General features: G+C 38.0%; 1 protein-coding gene across 1 annotated transcript in view; it reads right to left on the bottom strand.

Annotated features, from left to right (window-relative positions):
• Positions 1-21823, bottom strand: part of GTF2F2 (general transcription factor IIF subunit 2) — a 147446-nt gene that overhangs the window by 101023 nt on the left and 24600 nt on the right. Inside the window, exons 3-4 of the mRNA XM_072783018.1 lie at positions 17590-17608; positions 16016-16160 (exon numbers count right to left, since the gene is read on the bottom strand). Coding sequence (XP_072639119.1) covers positions 16016-16160; positions 17590-17608 — 164 coding nt within the window. The remainder of the gene's footprint in view (positions 1-16015; positions 16161-17589; positions 17609-21823) is intronic.

Here is a 21823-nt window from a genome sequence, read left to right as displayed (position 1 = left end):
TAGTGTTTCACCTTTGACCAGGCCGTAACTGCCTGGTTCGGCAGGCAGATAGTAATTGGTAAGAACATGGAAGAGTGAGTTTTTATTTCAGAATTTAAAAATGTTTACTAAGTTGTTTTGCATTAAAGATATATAAACTGATCTGACTTTCAAGAGATCTTAAGTTTTTCTATTCTTCTTAAACAATTTATTTTGCAAGTAATAGTCTAAATTGAGGTATACAAATTGTATATAATACTCCCGTTGTTTACATTAACCATCTAAATTAATGAACATTTTTTATTCCATTCATTACATCAATTCTTATACCACCTGCTTGTATTTTGTTAACCTTTGTTTTAAAAGCCCTCTATTCTTTAGAGTTTGTTCATCTTGCATTAAAATTTTCTTCTTTATAAATGCATCCATTTACTAACTTTAACTATACACAATCTGAAAATAATTCGAATACATTCAGTAAATACAACTCAGATTCCCCTCATCAACAGTGTCACAAGTTAGATGTCAGTACCTCAGCAACTCTAGAAATGATTTCTTTCTTGTTGTTTGTTTTTGTAGTTTAAATACAATGTTCTGTCATTTTTTTTTTATCATCCAAATTCCTTAAAGAGTACTACGGAGGGTGCTTCATAGTAACACAAATGATTTGATGAATTGTATTTTCTCCAGTGGTATCTTTACAAGTACGTGAGCTGTGCAACTGCAAACCACTTTAACTTCAGATAGAATTGAACCATACATCAGAAGAGGGGGGAGAAAAATCAAGGGACATTGGAATTGAGCATTACAGCTCCCACTGACTAAATCTATGATGATACTGGATTTACTATTTTGTTTTGTTTAAAGGTATCCTAATAGTATTGTAGTTATTTATTTTTTAAAAAGGATGCTTATGGACACATGTCCTGAAGAATTTTAGGACAGAATAATATACTGTGTGAGATTTTCGTTAAAGTAACCCATGGGCGGGATCCCTGGGTGGCTCAGCAGTTCAGCGCCTGTCTTTGGCCCAGGGCGTGATCCTGGAGTCTCGGGATTGAGTCCCGCATCAGGCTCCCAGCATGGAGCCTGCTTCTCCCTCTGCCTGTGTCTCTGCCTCTATGTCTATCATGAATAAATACATAAAATCTTTAAAAAAATAAAAATAAAAATAACCCATGGGGCTCCTGGGTGGCTCAACTGGTTAAACATCTGACTGGTGATTTTGGCTCAGGCGATCTCAGGGTTGTGAGATCAAGCCCAGTGCCAGGCTCCGTGCTAGGTATGAGCCTGTTTAAGATTCCATCTCCCTCTGCCCCTCTCCCCTGTCCTTTCTCTCTCTCCCTCCCTCCCGATGAATGAATGAATAATATCTTGTGAGGTACAAAGGGCAGTGGCTGTGCTATAGCTGAAATAAGACTGACCATACTACTTCTCTACTACTGTACATGCCTAAAAATTTTCCATAATGAAAAGTAAAAGAAAAAAATGAGGGTGGGGGAAGAGGAAAAAAACATTTTTCTTTCCTGGTAAGCTTTTATTATTATTACTTTTTTCCAGAGAGGGAGAGAGAGGAGGGGGGAGGGGGCAGAAGGGCAGGGAGAGAGAATTTTAAGCAGGCTCCACACTCAGCATGGAGTCCAATGTGGGGCTTGATCTCACCACCCTAAGGTCATGACCTGAGCTGAAATCAAGAGTCAGACACTTAACCGACTGAGACTGAGCTACCCAGCTGACCTTTCCTGGTAAGCTTTTACCATGAAAAGCCCTACAGATAATTCTTCACTACTAATATATCAATATGAAGGTAAGAAATCAGCCACATCCCAACTTTATATTGCTTTTTTCTCTACTAAATATGGATCTTTAACCTTGAAATAAAATAATTAAATCAAGCATGAATTAAAGTAGATGAGGCAGGAGGAGACAACTCATATCTTTCTATATGCAACAATTTTTTCAAGATCAATACAAAGCCATGTGTAAATCACCATATTTTTTTGCACTAAGAATTTGCTTCAGTCAGAACTTGTACAAAGTAAGAAAAATGTGCTTTTGCGATTGTGGTAAACACCCCAAATTGTTTTTGAAGAAGTAATGTGACAATGGCTAGTGGAAAAACCTGGTGCTTAAGAGGAGGTATTTTTTAAAAAATAAAACCTCAAGGATAGTCTCCTAAAAGCACAGAAATGTCTTCTGACACAAGAGAAGAAAAGCAGCAGAAGGAGAGGGAGAGGAAGAGGAGAGAATAAAAACAACTACTAGGGAGGTAAACAGGTTTTGGTCACTCCTGTTGGCAACTCCACAAAAAAAATCATTTATTTTATGACTTTAATATCACCAGTAGTTGTATCGAATAGCTTGTCTGCTAAAAATAACAGCTTCTCTTACAGGAGACCGTGGTTTCTCATCCTTGGCGCTTGGCACTACTGACATTCTGGGCTGCGTGGTTCCTTGATGGGGAGGGGCTGCCCTGTGTACATACAGTAGGATGTTCAGCGGCAGTCCCAATCATTAGTTAGATGCCAGTAAGAGGCAGCTGTGACAATCAAAAATTACCCAGAAGCGGGCAAAGTTGCCCCACGTAGGAACCACCACACTAGATAATTATATAAAGATATACGTCTAGAAAGTGGCAGATTAAGAACATATTCTTAATCTGCAGACAATGATTAGACATTATTTTTGTTTCTGCAAGGCAAATCCAACAGGACATTTCTAAAGAAACTGAGGTTTAAAATAGGTAAAGCTATATATCACTGTGCTTTAGAAAACACCAGTATATAGCCCTGGAAGGTAAAAATCAACAGGGCAATGATGGGGGAGGAGTGCAAATAGGTATGAATAAAGTGAACTCTTATCTTTTTATATAAGTAGTCTGCTCTTATTCACTGACAGCATATTTTAAAAAGTCTACCATAAATCCCTAAAGCTGGGTGGAAACATACAGGATTCCTTTCATTTTTCTACTTCAGTGTATGTGTGAAATCCAAAACAAAAAATTTCTTCCATTCTTTCTCCCTTTCTTTTTTTAATGCTGCCATTTAACCACAAAACTGATCTTGCATTTACACTGAAAACCAGAATTATGAGGATCAAGGGCACACTACATGATGTTAGACAATCTATATCCTATGGAAACACCATTTCTCTCATCAATAAAATAACAATGGTACCTACACCTCACAGGTTCCTTGCATGAAATAAATGAAATATTTCATGTAAAGTGCTCGCCATGGTGAACAAAATATGTGCTCAGTTGGGTTACCTATTTCAGTTAGCTATCACTGCTTAATGATAAGAAAGATGTAAATATTGTAAATATTTATGCATTAATAAAAATTTCTGGGACGCCTGGATGCCTCAGCGGTTGAGCGTCTGCCTTTGGCTCAGGGCATGATCCCAGGGTCCTGGGATTGAGTCCCGCATCAGGCTCCTCACAGGGAACCTGCTTCTCCCTCTGCTATGTCTGTCTCTGCCTCTTTCCGTGTCTCTCATGAATAAATAAAATCTTTTTAAAAAATTAATAAAAATTCCTTCAATTCTTCTAGATTAGTTATGAGAATATAAAATGACACAAGGCACTTTGTATCAATGTAATCAAGAATATAGTTCAAAATGTAGGACCACTATTTTTTAAACCTAATGCAAGATTGTTGCACACACATGTGATTTTGTCTCTAGTTCTTTGAGCATAAGTGTATTTTTTTTTAAAGATTTTATTTATTTATTCATGAGAGACACAGAGAGAGGGAGAGACATAGGCGGAGGGAGAAGCAGGTTCCCTGTGGGGAGCCTGATGCGGGACTTGATCCCAGGACCCCGGGATCATGACCTGAGCCAAAGCCAGATGCTCAACCACAGAGCCACCCAGGTGTCCCAGAAATTAGCAGGTTTGATGATAAAAACAGAGCATCACAGAATTTTAGGAATAGCCAAATACAACATACAATAAATATAAAAATTTGATGTTTTCTGACATCTCCATAAAAAGCACAAACAAGGATACAGAGAAGACAGTGGTCCAAAATAAAGTGAGTACGGGCAGCCTGGGTGGCTCAGTGGTTTGGCGCCACCTTCGGTAGAGGTCATGATCCTGGAGACCCGGGATGGAGTCCCATGTCAGGCTTTCTGCGTGAAGCCTGCTTCTCCTTCTGCCTGTGTCTCTGCCTCTCTCTCTCTCTCTCCCCCTATGTGAATGAATGAATAAATAAAATCTTAAAAAAATAAAAAAATAAAGTGAGTAATTTAATAGAAATCACAACCCAAACTTCCAAAGATTCTAGGCAACAAAACTTAAGTGGAATTCATGAGTAATAGAACTAAGGTTTAGGTTACTCTAACAAATTCGTAGCAATAATTAAAGCTGACAAAAAGCCAAATGAGTCAATATTCCCTGCATAAATTACGTATCAATTCTTCTGAAAAATAATACTATAAATATTATCTAACTCATACTCAAACCACTGACAGTGTGATTATCACAATACACATATAGGAGAGACTACATTACCAAAATAAAAACTGCATGAGTAGCAAGGCTAACACAAAATTTAAAAGTCTTCTTTTGGGGATCCCTGGGTGGCTCAGCGGTTTAGCGCCTGCCTTTGGCCCAGGGTGTGATCCTGGAGTCCAGGGATCAAACCCCACGTCAGGCTCCCTGCAAGAAGCCTGCTTCTCCCTCTTCCTGTGTCTCTGCCCACTCCCCAACCCCGTCTCTCATGAATAAATAAAATCTTTAAAAAAAAACAAAAGTCTTTTATCCTTATATTTTTCACTGATCAATCAGTATTTCTCACCAGAACACACGGGATTGAATTTTTAAGTTTCTCGTTAATAATTACTTTTGATCACATAATCTATTCTAAATCCCAGGGAATTAAAAAAAAATCACGTAGTAATGAAACAACAACCAATCACGTAGTAATGAAACAACAACCAAAAAGGCTTGCCAAGATATATTCTACACTAAAAAAATGTCTATTCAATCTAAGTATTGAGCTTTCCTAATTCCTAGAAATCTGGTGGGTATTTTTTTAAAGATTTATTTATTTATTCATTTGGGAGAGAGGGAGAGAGACAATCAGGGTGAGAGGCAGAGGGAGAGGGAGAAGCAGACCTCCCGCTGCGCAGGCGGTGCGATGAGATGCAGGGCTCTACTGCAGGACCTTGAGATTATGACCCGAGCCAAAGGCAGATGCTTAACCATCTGAGCCACCCAGGTGCCCCCTAATTGCTAGAAATTTGGATGACACTGCTTAAACCATCTCTAAAGAATTTTGTTTTCTTCAGTAAAATTGTCAAGATTTTTGTTGTAAACAACTGCAGACTCTCAAAGTGAGTCGCAAGAATATGCACTAACCCAAGGACAATTGGTTACAGGGAGGTGGGATGGGACCAGGAAAAAGAAAATGGAACATCAACTGTACCTAAAACATTTTATATCTCTAAAAAAATATAGCAAATATCAACAGTTATGAAATACAGCTATTGTAATACTAGTTACACTATTGTCTGCAGTTTATTATAGACTTGAAATATTTCATTTAGTAAAAAGTAAATTGGGCAGCCTGGGTGGCTCAGCGGTTTAGCGCTGCCTTCAGCCCAGGGCACTATCCCGAGACCCGAGATGGAGTCCCACGTCGGGCTCCCTGCATGGAGCCTGCTTCTCCCTCTGCCTGTGTCTCTGCCTCTCTCTCTCTCTCTGTGTCTCTCATAAATAAATAAATAAAATCTTTTAAAAAATAAAATAAAATAAATAAAGTAAATCAGCCTTAATGAACTAACTTGATTCCAAACCTTAATGTTATAATTACATTCCAGTTTTTTTCTTCTCCTCACCCTCATCTCCAAATTATTAAATCTACAGTGTATACCAACCATGCACTTATGCATGCATACCTAAACATGAAAAGAGTATAAACATGCCTTTTATTCCAGCCACTGAATAAAGGAACATTTTCTATTAGTTTTAACTTAAGTAGACTTGGCTCAGGCAGTTGGCAAAAATTTCAAAGCTGAACCAGCCACAAAACTTGGTGGTAGTTCAGAAAATAAAGAAAACACAAAGTCGTACATTTTTACTTCAGTTTGCTCTTCCAGACAAGTATAAGATTGCCAGAAAGTGGTTAAGATTCCAAATCTTACTCCAGTGGCATGGCCATTACTCAAGAGAAAGTAAAAAATATAGCTTCCTTACTCTTTCCACAGGGGTTTCTACACATAATGCACTGGAAGAGTAGAAAGGCTGGCACGCTTACTAAAGTGGATGGGACTTAGAGGTGGCAATCACTACAAACTATGGCTATCAGACTCTGGTATCTATCTGGAAGATACTTCCTCAAAAATGAATGGAATAAGCCCAACCTTTCAAAGAAACAACCAAGAGTATTCGACACCATTAATAAAATTCAACCTTCAGGGACATTTAAGAGGGCATGGGATGTGATGAGCACTGGGTATTATATAAGACTGATTAATCACTGACCTCTACCTCTGAAACTAATAATATATGTTAATTAATTGAATTTAAATAAATAAAGGTTTGCTTAATCGTATTATGCTAAAAAAAATTCAACCTTCAAAATGAAAATTCGCAGTTTTGAAAAATTTATAACTACCATCATAAGCTTGACAGCTATCTAAACCTAAAGACTTTCTGTTTAAATCAGTGATGTTGGGCAGCCCAGCTGGCTCAGTGGTTTAGCACCGCCTTCAGACCAGGGCGTGATCGTGGAGACCCAGGATCGAGTCCCACATCAGGCTCCCTGCATGGAGCCTGCTTCTCCCTCTGCCTGTGTCTCTGCCTCTCTCTCTCTCTCTCTCTCTGTGTCTTTCCTGAATAAATAAATAAAGTTTAAAAAATAAATAAAAATAGGGCAGCCCCAGTGGCTTAGCGGTTTGGCGCCGCCTTTGGCCCAGGGCATGATCCTGGAGACCCAGGATAGAGTCCCATGTCGGGCTCCCTGCATGGAACCTGCTTCTCCCTCTGCCTGTGTCTCTGCCTCTCTTTCTCTCTGTGTCTCTCAGGAATAAATAAATAAAATCTTCAATAAATAAATAAATAAAATAAAAAATAATAAAAATAAATTGGTGATGTTAATGAATGCAAAATTTTGTTATTACAGAAGGAAACATGTCAACGTGTGGAAGAAGTACATAACTCAGTGAACCAACATTCTCCAAATGATGTACATATGATGTTCAAAATCATGCAGAGGTCAAGGATTCATTTCAAGTACTAGATAAAGCCTATGGATTTCAATGTAACAGTATAAAAAGTTTACTGTTCAAGTTTAAAAAAAATTTTTTTTAAGATTTTATTTGAGAGAGAGAGAGAGAACAGGATTGGGGTGGGGTAGAAGCATCAGAGGGAGAAGTAGGCTCCCCGCTGAACAGGGAACCCGACGTGGGGCTTGATCCCCGGACCCTGGGATCATGACCTGAGCCGAAGGCAGGCACTTAACTCACTGAGCCACTGAGGCACCCCTGGTTTCAAATTCTATACTGCAACAAACCTTTAAGAAACTAGCAATTACAGAATTTGGGTGTACTATCAAAAGAATTCTCACAATTAGCTGAAAATTTCACTAAATACGCCTCCCTTTTCTAACTACGTGTTTGTAAGAGGTCAGATTTTCTTCAGATACTTCAACAGAAATTAACAGACTAAATGCAGAAGTGGACAGAAGAATACAGCTTATCTTTTAACCCGGACATTAATATGATTTGTAAAATGCCATGTTTCCCCCTAAATCTTTTCTGAAAACAGGGTTTTTTTCATAAAAATGTTATTTATGTTAACACATAATATATAGGTGCCCTGAGACCAAAAGGTTCAAGAACCACTGCACAAAAGTGATACAAAATTATTACAATTATGATACATATGACTAAATAAAATCTGAGTACAGTAGCATGGCAAGTAGTAATAAGCATATGGTGCTGATTTAGGCAACAGAAGGTAACTCATGTTTAAAGGCAGTGATAAGAAAAAAAATTCAACAAAAAAGGAAACAGCTGTATTTGAATGCTAACAACACATACATATAAAGCTTAGTTCAAACCTCTGGAAATTGTACAACTAATATCCCATTCTCAACAAATGGGAGAAATGCATCAAGTTAATGTTTCCCACTAAGAGTCAAAAATTCAATTTGAAATAAAAATACTAACTATATTTATCCTTCATTACCATTCTTGGGAAAAAGGATACCATTCTTGGGCAGGATAGTCCATACAAAGATTATAAATTCTACAATATTTCCAACATGACTGCTAATTCAGCATCTTCAAAGAACATTTCCACAAGATATAACAGTTTTCTTCAAATTCAATCTAACACATTCTAAGACAAATACTTGTTGGTATATGTTACCAAAATCAAGTTTGAAAGTAAGACAGGCCACCACCAAATAAATTTTCACATACTTCCAATTATCTCAGCAGTTATACTATCCAGGGAATAGGTCTTATTATATAATGTGGACAGTGGTTAACCAAGTGTTACAGGACACATTGCTGAACTACTCTGGTTAGCAAAAATAAAGTAAAATAATTGTGCCAAAATAAAAATAAAAGAGCAAGAAATAAAATGAGAAACAAAGAATGTAATATTCAATTTTGAACCTCAAATGTCTTAAACCTTGAAGGAAGTCATTAATAAGCCAGTTCACTGAAAAAACTTTTTTTTTTTTTTTAAGATTTTATCTATTTATTCATGAGAAACACACAGAGAGAAGCAGAGACATAGGCAGAGGGAGAAGCAGGCTCCCTGCAAGGGGGTCCAATGCAGGACTCAATCCCAGGACCGATGCCAAGATCATGACCTGAGCCAAAGGCAGACAGACGCTCAACCAAGGAGCCCCCCAGACATCCCTTAAGAACCACTCTAAAATGTATGTTTAGAGTAGTAGTAATTCTTAGGAGAAAATAAACTATTTTAACACCTTTACTTTATTAAGTCCACTCACTATTGGCCAATCCTAGCCCAGACACGATGGAAATAAGTAGGAGACCTAGTATCCTGTCCACAAGGTTTAATTTGGGGGCAAAATGACTAATACAAACTTCACTGCCAGAGTCCAGATGAAGGAAGAATCAAGAAAGACCAGAGCACAGTAAAGGCAGGGTAGCTGTAACTAAAAAAGGCAGACAAATCCCTGACAGGGAAAAAAGGAGAAAAAGCAGGAGCAGGTGCCAGGAAGCACCAGTAAATATAAGGGATTTCAGCAGACTGGACTAGAGAGGGTGGAAAGGATGGGAGAATTTTTCACAGGACTGCTTCAGAAGACTGCCTAAAACAGTCACATGTGATTTTTATGTAGAACGAACTAAATGGGGCACCTGTCTGAATGTGAGAGTAAGAGGAGGCTAAGCACTATCATGGCCAAGACAATAAAAGATTGATGATGTATCACCAACAGAAATACAAACATATGGAGGATTAAAAAATGGGGGGATCCCTGGGTGGCGCAGCGGTTTAGCGCCTGCCTTTGGCCCAGGGCGCGATCCTAGAGACCCGGGATCGAATCCCACGTCAGGCTCCCGGTGCATGGAGCCTGCTTCTCCCTCTCTCTGCCTCTCTCTCTCTCTCTGTGTGACTATCATAAAAAAAATAATAATAAATAAAAATAAATAAATAAATAAATAAATATTTAAAAATGGGAAAATCGGTATGATTTTTATATCAAAAGTCCAAGTGGATTACCTGTGAAGACAACTAAAGATGGGACTGGACATCAGATGAGAGCCTAGACCTCTGTCACAGTTACCACTCTGGACCAAAGCTCTGTTAATTCCTCCCGAATACTGCCATAACCTCAAGCTTCCAACTTGGTCTCTTCTCAACTGCCAACCAGTCAGTCTTTAAAATGTGTATCAGGGTCACCTGGGTGGCTCAGTGGTTGAGCATCTGCCTTTGGCTCAGGTTGTGGTCCCGGGGTCCTGGGATTGAGTACCACTTCAGGCTCCCCTCACCGCGGGGAGCCTGCTTCTCCCTCTGTGTATCCCTGCCCCTCTCTGTGTGGCTCTCATAAATAAATAAATAAATCTTATAAATTAATAAAATAAAAATCAGATCAAATCTCTATTTTGCTCAAAAACCCTTCAGTGGCTCTCCATTTTGCTCAAAATAAAATCCAAAATCCTTACTGGTTTACAAACTCCTTCATGATTTGCCACTGCCAACTCCCTTCCTCTCTAGCCTACCACTTAGCCACTAATAGCCTATTCCTCTTCCCCTTGGTCATCTATTCCACCCCCCACACTGACCTCCTTGCTACTCCTGGAACATGCTACGCTTGTTCGCACCTTAGGGAACAAGCTTGCTCCCCCTGCCTTGAAAACTAGCTGGCTAATTCCATATGCCTAAGTCGTCTGAAGGAGTTCAAGTCTGTTCAAATCTCATCTTCTCAATGGGCCCACACTGACCACATTGTTTAAACTTGCCAGCCCTGGGGTGCCTAACTGACTTAGTAGAGCATGAGACTCTTGATCTCAGGGTCCCGAGTTCAAGCTCACATTGAATATGGAGCTTACTTAAAAATATTAAACTTGAAAGCCTCATCTGCAACCCAGTACTCCTGATCCCACTTTCTGCTTTTTCCCCAGATAACTCACCACCTGCTAGTCTGCAATACAATTTATTTATGGCATTTATTATTTGTTGCTATTTCCTCTTACTAAAATGTTAGCACTATGAAGACTGGGATTTTGCTAAAAAATACTAAATACTTGGGATACTAAGGTATCCCAAGTCTAAAAAAAGAGGTCCTGGCAAACAGTAGGTACAAATATCAGTTTTTTGAATTAATGAACTGTTGCAGCAGGTCAAAGAAAATGAAAACTTAGAGCAAAAACACCACTGTGGTTCCATCAGCTCTAATCCTACCCATCTCCTCCAATATTTTCTAACTCAGTAATGGTTTCACCACTTACCCAGATGCTCTGGCCAAAAAAGCCTGGAAACCATTCTGGACTTTCCACTCATCCAATTCTCCCAGTTAAATCATCACCAAAAGCTGTCAAAATTACTTCTACTATCTCTAGAACAGGATGGCTCTTTTCCAGTCCCACTGCACCAGTTCAAACATTTCATCTCTAAACTAGACTACCAAGTCCACAACTGAGCTATTTTGCTTTGATGTAACCAGGACTATTTAATGGACTTTAGATAGATTACGACAAAGTATGACTTGGAGAAAGTAAAATGAAGAATAGGATATTTGAAGGCAAGAAAAATGCATTTTATTTTTATTTTTATTTTATTTCCTCCTATTCAAGGCACACTTATTCATATACGTCAAGGTCCAGCTCAAATTTATCTCCACTTTTGAAGTCTTTCCCAGTTCTTTCAATTAAAGTACTCTTTTTTCTCCTTTATACACAGCTCCATCAGAGCACTTTCTGTAGCAAGCATTTTTTCCACATGCCAGTTGCCCAACTGAACAGAAGTTTAGTCTTATTTTTTTTTAATTACGATTTTTATTATTTATTTGAGAGAGAGCACAAGTGAAGGGGGAGTGGCAGAGGGAAAAGCAAAAGCAGACTCCTCACTAAGCAGGGAGCCTGACACAGCTCGATCCCAGGACCCTGGGACCATGACCCAAGCTGAAGGCAAACACTCAACCTGACTGAGCCATCCAGGAACCCCAAGTCTAGTCTTATTCTGTCATAGGGCCTAGCATTAAAAATATCTGAACAGGGATGCCTGGGTGGCTCAGCAGTTGAGTGTCTGCCTTTGGCTCGGGGCGTGGTCCTAGGGTTCCGGGATTGAGTCCCACATTGGGCTCCCTGCATGGAGCCTGCTTCTCCCTCTGCCTGTGTCTCTGCCCCCCCACCCCAATGAATAAATAAAATCTTTATAAAAAAAATAAATAAAAAATAAAAATAAATAAACATCTGAACAGATGAATTAACAACTTTTAGTCTAGAATTTGCAATTATAAAGAAGAAAACTAAGTTTGAACAAAGGTAGGGGTGTAACTTATAAAAGAAATTGAAGTTATTATCAACAAATAGTAGATAAAAATACTAAACCAAAGATCTAGGGAAAAGAATAAAGACCAAACACATGAGGCATTTCTCCCTAAAGAAGGGTAGAGAGATAAGGATATTAGCTAATAAAAATATTTAATAGAGAAACAGATTTAGAATTTCATAGAGAAATATGGAGTACAAAAAGGGCTAACCCAAAATAGCCCTTAAAAATAAAACATATTCTCTCAAACATGAATACTCAACTAGAAACAAATTGTGCTCCTAAAACACTCATGAAATGCAGATTGCTTTAATTAAGGAGACAATGTAAAAGATACAATCAGTTCCCTCTAATTCCATCCCCACAAAGATATTCTAATATGTAAAACTGAATCATTAGAAAATTGGTTCAAAGGGGCCTCTCAAAAACCAGCAAAAGGTATATTAATAAAAGGAATAAAATTATTTAAACTCTTAACACATTAAACTCAAGTGAGGTTTTTTTTTTAGAAAAGATTTTATTTATTTATTCATCACACACACACACACACACACACACACACACACACACAGGCAGAGATATAGGCAAAGGGAGAAGCAGGCTCCATGCAGGGAGTCCAACGCGGGACTCGATCCCGGGTCTCCAGGATCATACCCTGAGCCAAAGGCAGGCAGCAAACCGCTGAACCACCCAGGGATCCCTCAAGTGAGGTTTTAACTCTTCTTATAAAATTCTACATTTTATAGACATATAGACTATTTAAAAAAATGAAGAGCCTAGAAAAGCAAAGTTTTATAAGCTGGTACAGCTCTACACTTGAGGGAAAAACATAAAAATATTTAAGATAATTCTTGCCTTATGTATATTTCAATGTAAAATAAATGGCTTTACTCACTATAAAATGGCTCAGTTAATCATACTTTGGCAGGTTCATTATCAACCAATACTACAGTGTGAACTATGAAGATTTTTTGGGTCACAGACCTGAGTCTCCAATGAAAGCTACAGTCTTGTCCCACAGAAAAGCATACATACATACAAATCTTTTTTAAATAGGCTCCACACCCAGTATGGAGCCCAATTCAGGGCTCAAACTTATAACCATGAAATCAAGACCTGAGCTGAGATCAAGAGCAGGACGCTCAACTGACTGAATCACCCAGGTGCCCCTATATCTAGCATTTTAAATATGTCATGCAGTTACAGAGCCCCTGCTATTAATGATTTCCTAGAGATTCAAGAAACCCAGCTATAGAACTGAGATCTTCAAGATCAGAAGTGGCAAATGACATAATGCTCCTCAGAAAAGGAAATAAATTGTTAATAACAACTCTACAGAACTTTTTTCTCGTCATTGAGGCAATCAAGAAAACACTGAACATAAAAATCTCTGTTGTGGGACGCCTGGGTGGCTCAGTGGTTGAACGTCTGACTTTGGCTCAGGGCGTGATCCTGGAGTCCCAGGATCAAGTCCTACATCAGGCTCCCTGCAAGGAGCCTGCTTCTCCCTCTGCCTATGTCTCTGCTTCTCTGTGTGTCTCATGAATAAATAAATAAAATCTTAAAAAAAAAGAAAAAGAAAAAATCTGCTGCCTGAAGTACATCAAATGATATACACACAGAGCTAAAAATGCATACATATGCCTTAAAATACACTTGAAACCTAAAGTGTTTAAAAATAAGATCTAATACAGGGGCACCTGGATGGCTCAGTTAGTAGAACATTGGGCCTGGAGCTTACTTAAAAAATACAGACACACAGATATATATCTTTTAAAATATCTAATATTAGTAATGGCTAATAGTTATTTGAGCATTTATTATGTAGAGTGCTGTTCTAAATGTTTGAAATAAATTCCTATTTATATATGAATGTTAATAATTATTATCCCATTTCGCAAATAAGGAAATTGAAGCACAGAAATATGCAAGGAGAGCCAAAGAACAATGACATGAAACAGAAATGAGAGATTAAGAAGCAAAAAATTTCCTTACAGTATGCAACATCTAACAGCAACTTAGATCTGCATTTGTATTACCACAGTTCTACAAAGCAAGAACATATTGTCCAAACTTCAGAAGGATCACAATCTTGGTTCTCTTCCATATCCTTGCCAAGATAATCCTTATAATACCATATTCACTTTGGAGTACACTGTAACCAGAAATGTGAACACAAAATGTTCAAAAAAGAGCACAATACTAACTGAAGGATTTACAAGATTAAAAATGGAAGATTAATTTTGAGGATAACAAACTTTCTAAATCACTATCTCTTGTATAAGTAATAAATCATGCACTGAAAAAATTAGCAACTAAGTGAAATGTAAAAAAAACTGAAAATAGAGTACCTTTCTCTGCAAAAGGAGCTCAAACTTTGTTCTAAGCTCTACTTCCTATTTACTGTCTTGGTGCCATATGCCTCTTCTACTCCACGAACAACCACAGAAGTAGAGAAAACCTCACAGGTTCAATAGGTCTTAATAAATCTTACCAATCACAAGACAAATTACAGATTCCTTGGATGCACCTACGCCATGCCCTGCATAACATGACATACAATAAATATTTGTTGAATGGCTGAATATTCTCCAAGAGAAAATGCAGGTGTTTAACATTTTCTACCTCCTGTAATACTATATTACAAATTTTGTAGCATCAGAACAATCCAATAAAACAAAACTTTTACCTTAAACCACAAGATAGAAAAGTTATAATTTATCATTTTGCTGGGTTTTTTTTTTTTGAAGATTTATTTTAGAGAGAGAAAGCCCGTATGTGCACAGGGGCAGGGGCCAAGAGAGAGAAGCTCCCCACCCACAACTACCACTACCAATCCAGGGCTCAATCTCAGGACTCTGAGATCATGACCTGAGCTGAAATCAAAAGTCTGATGCTAAAAAAAAAAAAAAAAAAAAAAAAAGTCTGATGCTCAACCAACTGAGCCACAGAAGCACCCCTATAATTTACCATTTTGTTTCATACTATGTCCAAGGGGGAAAAAAAGACGAATTTTTTTAGATTAGTTTATGCAGTTACTGGTAATTCAAGACACCACAAAAGATTTATCTGAACACTATCTTTTTTTTTAAACAGTAACATTCTACATACTATAATTTCTTACACCTTTTCTTTATACAAACAGTAAACTTTTTAAATTAGATATGAGAAATTAGCTCCATTAAAATGAGCTGCCCTGCTACGTTAATAGTAATATTCTAATTCAGGTAAGGTTAAAATCAAACAATGAAAATAAACATATATGTATGCTGCAAAAAATCTCTCTCTGTATTTAATTCACAAACTTAAATACCTGCTCCTGATTTATTGAACTGGTAAAATATATGAGAGAAAATACACAAAATTTACAAACTATATATTTTTTTTTTTTTTTAAAGATTTATTTATTTATGATAGACATAGAGAGAAAGAGGGGCAGAGACACAGGCAGAGGGAGAAGCAGGCTCCATGCACCGGGAGCCCGACGTGGGATTCGATCCCTGGTCTCCAGGATCGTGCCCTGGGCCAAAGGCAGGCGCCAAACCGCTGCGCCACCCAGGGATCCCCTACAAACTATATTTAACAGAGTTTCTTGGAAGTCAAAACATACAGTTCATCTCTCTGCACTAAAAAGGCCCTTAGTATTGAAATCTACAAAAGCAAATATTCAGACTAAAATATTCCCTAATATTAAGCAGTATTTTTCTTAAACACAACTTATAGTTGCTGAATATCAATTTACCAAAACAGGCAAGTATGACCCTATCTTGGCAAAACTCAGAATACTGTTTCTTCAACATCCTAGAAGACAGCTTGATGCACCATGCTTTTCCATCTGCTTTGTTCTATTTCTTCATGCCCCAAATGGAAACTAAACCCTTCGAGTAACAGCCAAAATTTCATTAATCACAGGAAATAGGTAGCATGACATGAATAATAGAGGCAGACAGAACAACAGATAGAGTAGCCTTGGGAATGACCTCAAAGTGTACGTTGAGACAGAAAATCTATACAACACATACAGGAATCACATTACATAATTCTATTCCCACTTACCTGATGAGCTCTCAGTAAAGACTGTTAATGTCTGTCCTCCAACACTTTGTAAGACAAACGGATGTTCTCTAGGAGTGCTAACCGAAGCTGGTTTTCCACCAATATCGTGAATATTTGCAAGATCTTCATTCAAAGTAAATGACACCTGATAGACACATTAACAAGAGCTTATTACAAGAGACTTATGTATTCAAAGTATCTTTCACAGAAATTCTCATTATAAATCAAATACTTTTTTTAAAATGTGAATCTTCATTTCTAGTCATTTATTAAACATTTCTCTAAAACTTTATCAAACAATCCTACTTAGTCATAAAAAGAGAATCTAGAAAAAAAAGAGAGAGAGAGAGAGAGAGAGAGAATCTAGGAGAGCCTGCGTGGCAGAGTCAGTTAAGCATTCAACTCTTGGTTTTGGCTCAGGTCATGATCTCAGGGTTGTAAGATCAAGCCCAACATCAGGTTCTTTGCTCAGAGTAGAGTCTGCTTAAGATTCTCTCTGCTTCCTCCCACCCCCAAATAAAAAAAATAAATCTTAAAAAAAGAGAATCTATTCCCATTTATCAGAATAACAGGGCGAATCTACCATTATAAAGATGGGTGACAGCTTTCAAACTTTTTCTCTGGTTTATGGTTAAAGAAATTGTTTCCAAAACAGGAATAATTTTTCCCCCCTAAGGTCTGTGAATTCAAGGGATGTCTTGTTACGTTTGTATCCTTATAAATATATATACTTAAACACATTTAAATATAAATAAATATATAGCAAAGTGCCTGGCACATAGAAGGAAAACAGTATTTGCTGAATGAGTGAATATTTTAAGAGTATAAAGAAAGCAATTGCACTTAAAAGGGGGGAGCAAGCTATTTATTAAGAAAGCTTAAACACTCCAATAAGCAAAGGATATATTTCTTTTTTAGGTTTCAATGACTACTGTAGGAGTACATGGTGCTGTTTCATTTTCGAATATTTTAACAAATACAACTAAATATTTACAAAGATAATGCAATATTGAGACTTAGAATAAAAACACATAGTAGATATTCTTTCAAAACGATTTTTTACTATATACCAGATCCCCAAGGGAAGATCACACTTTACATCAAAAGATTTATGAACATAAAATAATAATCTCCCAACTGCACAGGAAAGATTAAGAAGCATTTGTTAAACATTTCTCTACTATGTGATTAAGTACTACAATTATGTCCTGGACTTAATGAATCAAAACCTAAAGCCCTGAAAAATCCAGTCCAAATGCCTTTGCCACACTGAAATAATGTTGAAGTATTACTGTAGCAATAGTAAGCCTCACAGTCTTACTGTCCGTCCCCCCTCATCCCCCCCAGAGAGGGGACAGTTTAGGTCATGGCAGAAAAATGCTAAGAATGAACTAGAAAGGAGTCCATTCATTCACACAAAAGTAGCATTTATGCTGTTTTGTGTCCCACACTATCAGCCACCAGTTTGATGTGGAGTTTTCCAGAATGCAAACACCAACTTCCCTTTACTATTACTAATACGTAGCAAAATGATCTCATGTTTTTAAATAAAATAATCATAGAAATAATCTTACCTCAGTCCTTCCTTGATTCCTACAAAAGAAAAGAAAAATTTTATTTAGATTTCATGTTTTCTTCAAATGTACACTAAGAACTAAAAGAAGTAACACTACATCACATTTACATAAAATATAACATTTACATAGATCAACTAATATTTACCCTTGGCTCTCTGCAACTAACCTACTTGTAATCATATAGTAAAAACAAAAGTTACATTAATCCCATATGTATATTATGAGGAGTTTGTATTACAATGGTCCTAATACTTAAACCAAGTAATAACCTCATTACAATTCTTATCTTTATGTCTACAGCCTAAATAATAGTCTAAAGCTTAAAAACGTATTATGTATCTACTATAAGCAAAGTACTGAGTGTAGGATCTCCATTGTCAGCCAGAAGATATAAAAACTACATCCATAACCGTAAGAGATACATTTTAATTAATGTTTAATTAAGAGAGCCCCAATGTGCCAGGATCAGATAGGAAGACACTACTTCTTCCATTTTAAGAGAGGAAGAATGGGGACAACTGGGTGGCTTAGCAGTTGTGCAACTGCCTTGGGCTTAGGGCGTGATCCCAGTCCAAGAATCAAGTCCCACATTGGGCTCCCTGCGAGGAGCCTCCTTCTCCTTCTGTCTGTATCTCTGCCTCTTTCTGTGTGTCTCTCATGAATAAATGAGTGAAAGCTTTAAAAAAAAAAAAAAAAAGAGTCGAAGAATGTCTTAACAAGAAAGAAAGCCAGATCTAAGCCTTTTTTTTTTTTTTTTAAGAGTATTTATTTGGACGCCTGGGTGGCTCAGCAGATGAGCCTCTGCCTTCAGCTCAGGCCGTGATCCTGGGGTTCTGGGATTGAGTCCCACATCAGACTCCCCACAGGGACTCTGCTTCTCCCTCTGCCTGTGTCTCTGCCTCTCTGCCTCTCATGAATAAATAAATATTTAAAAATACATTTTTTTTATTTATTAGAGAGAGAGAGAGAGAGGAGAAAGCATAAGCCAGGGAGGGGCAGAGAGAGAGGGAGAAGCAGACCCCCTATTGAACAGGGAGCCTGACGCAGGGCTGGATACCAAGACCCCGAGATCATGACCTGAGCTGAAGGCAGACGCTTAACCAACTGAACCACACAGGCACTCCCTGAGCTAAGTTTTGAAAGGTACTGGGATTTCAATAACCTGAGATAGGAATATATTATTAGAAATTACCAACTGAGCAAAGCCACTAAGAGTCTGATAATGAAAATGTAGTCACATTTGGCTGGGAGAATACAAACTAAGGAATAGGGGGAGATAAACTCGGAAGGAGAACTGAGGCTAGATCATGGAATATTTTAAATATCATAGTACAGAGATACTTTATTTCTCAAGTAATGGAGGGCCCCAAGTATCATTTGAACAAAAGAATAAAGTACAAAATATGCTCCTAAAAACATGCACCAGAACATATATATAAAATGAAAATGAAGACCAGTTAGAAAACTACTGTTTCTCCATAACACCAGCCTGAGTTCCAACCTGCCTTCATTCAGGGGCTCAACCACTCATTCTGACATTAAGCGTCTACTCTACAACCATTAGACATTCTACTCTACAACCATTAGACATGGTGCCAAGTGCATGGTACAGTATGAACACAGGCCTTTTTTTTTTTTTTAACACAGGTCTTTATCCTCAAAAAGGTCCCAGTTTAATGAAAAAAGAGCTAATCTATAAACAACATAAACAGGATAACTATGACAGGGGTACAGCATACTGTCACGAAAACACAGATGAGAAAGCTAGCAAGAGATGAACTGAATTGAGGGATGAGGAAAACAACATGGAGGCATTACAGGTTAAGAGAATCCAGTTAAACACAGAAATGATCTAGCACATTCTTTAGAGCATCAGTGAATGGTAGGAAGGAGTCAAGTGGTAAAGAGCCCCTTAGGCCACTAAGGAGTCCAGAATTTTAAACAGGTTTGTTTACTGCAGGACTTCTCAGTCTTTTTCACATGTTAAAGTGCAATGTTGACCCTCCTTTTGTTGGGGAAGTATCTAGAACAGAAGTGAAAAAAAAATCCTAAAATTTCATATAAAAATCTGCATTTCCAGCCTCTCTCAAAAGACTGGAAGATTTGGCAGCAATGCCCTTCTCCACTCCCCAATTCAGCATGACAACAATCCCTTTGACATGCACAGATGGGCAGTGAATTCACTGCAATCCCTTCCCTATCACTCCTGGATCTGGATTCTTAGAAGGATTTAATTTAGCTACCTTTCAGACATAGGTGCTGCAGTCAAAACAAAGGCAAAGATGCAGAGAAGGCATTTGCAGAATGTTTACTGAATTGGAATAAGGCTTAATGCAAAAACTCACATAAAACGTAATGAAGGCTTGAACCAGGTAATGACAGCTTGGAAGGAGGAGTGTGTGGCAGTTGTATCTGAGATGTCAGAACTGATAGAGGAGGAAATGACTGGAAGTAGGCAGCAAGGGGAAAGGACTGATTAAAGATCATGCTGACATTTCCAGTCTAGGGGACTAGAAAATCACCCAGATCCAATTAGGGAACACAGGAGGGGATGACAACTTTATTTTCATATATTTATTTATAACATCATCTTGGCTGGAATGATAAGAGACTGATGAACACTGGATGAGTTCATTTTCCAGAATAAAAACTAGTCTTTAAAGACTTGTGACTTATTTTAAAAGGATTACATATCCTTTTGCCTTAGTATATAAATGTATAAAGCATACATGACCTTTTGTTGTTCAATATTACCAATAAAATATATCCTCTTCATGATGATCTGTGGTTAAAATTACAAACATCAACTACTGTAAAACACAGTAATATCTTCAGAAATAAATGAAGCAAACATGTATCCCATCCTTTCACTGAATGCTTCATAACATTGTGAATTAGTTTCTCCTTCATTACTCTGTCCATTTCTCAATACCCCGCAGCTATTTCTTTAGACTCCAGCCTCATTCCTCTTGTCTTTCTAAAAACTAGTCATTTGTCAGGGTGCCTGGCTGGCCCAGTGAAGTCTGCCTTCAGCTCAGCTCATGATCCCCAGAGTTCTGGGATCAAGCCCCACAATGGGCTCTTTGCTCAGCAAGGGGCCTGCTTCTCCCTCTCCCTCTGCTCCCCTCCTCCATGTTCTCTCTGTCTCTGTCTCTCTCAAATAAACAAAAACCTTTTTTAAAAAATCATTTGTCTTTCCTTTTTGTTATTTTTGAATATTTCTTAGATTTGACACCAATGGGAGGAGACTTATCACTAATCGCCAATAAAACACCTTTTTCCTAAGTAAGAAAATCAACCAAATAATACCAAGTCTCTAACTGTGCTCCAGGATTTTAAAAATTTATTTAAATTCAATTTAATTAACATATACTGTATTATTAGTTTCAGAGGTAGAATTCAGATTCATTAGTTGCATATAATACCTAGGGCTATCTTCACGTGCCCTCATTATTTTTTTTAAGTTTCTTTTTTTTAATAGATTTTATTTATTTATTCATGAGAGACACAGAATGAGAGAGGCAGAGACATAGGCAGAAAGAGAAGCAGGCTCCATGCAGGGAGCCTGATGTGGGACTTGATCCCAGGACTCCAGGATCACGCCCTGGGCTGAAGGCAGGCGCTTAACCACTGAACCCCTTAGGCGTCCCTATTTTTTTTTTTCAAGTTTTACTTATTTAAGTAATCTCTATACCCAACGTGGGGCTCAAACTCACGAACCTGAAGATCAAGAGTCACATATTCTTCCAACTGAGCCAGCCTAGGAATCCCTGGGTTTTTGAGTTTTGTCTTGTTTTTAATTCCTAATCATACATTGCCACCCTGCCCCCCGTATTTTTTTTTTTAAGGTTTATTTATTTATTTATTCATGAGAGACACAGAAAGAGAGGCAGAGACACAGGCAGAGAGAGAAGCAGGCTCCCTGCAGGGAGACTGATGCAGGACTCTCAATTCCAGGATCCTGGGATCACAACAGGAGCCAAAAGCAGTTGCTTAACCATTGAGCCACCCAGGTGCCCCCATATATCCCATTCTTGAACAATTCACCTCAAAAACCATTAGATGAAGCCAAGCAAAGTACGTATCTGCAGACTGAATTGAGAAGGGTAAGCCTAGCCCAAATGGGATGGAAAGCAAGTATCTAGGGCAGAAGGGGCAGCCTAGTGTCAGAGCCCAGGAGATTAAGGAGGATAAGGAGAGCATCCCCACAAAGGAATGGCTCAACAAGTAG

The sequence above is a fragment of the Canis lupus genome, chromosome 17 (genome assembly GCF_048164855.1).
Source record: "Canis lupus baileyi chromosome 17, mCanLup2.hap1, whole genome shotgun sequence".
NCBI classification, from domain to species: domain Eukaryota; kingdom Metazoa; phylum Chordata; class Mammalia; order Carnivora; family Canidae; genus Canis; species Canis lupus.
Note: the sequence above shows the minus strand (reverse complement) of the source record. Positions and strands in the feature narration are given on the sequence as shown.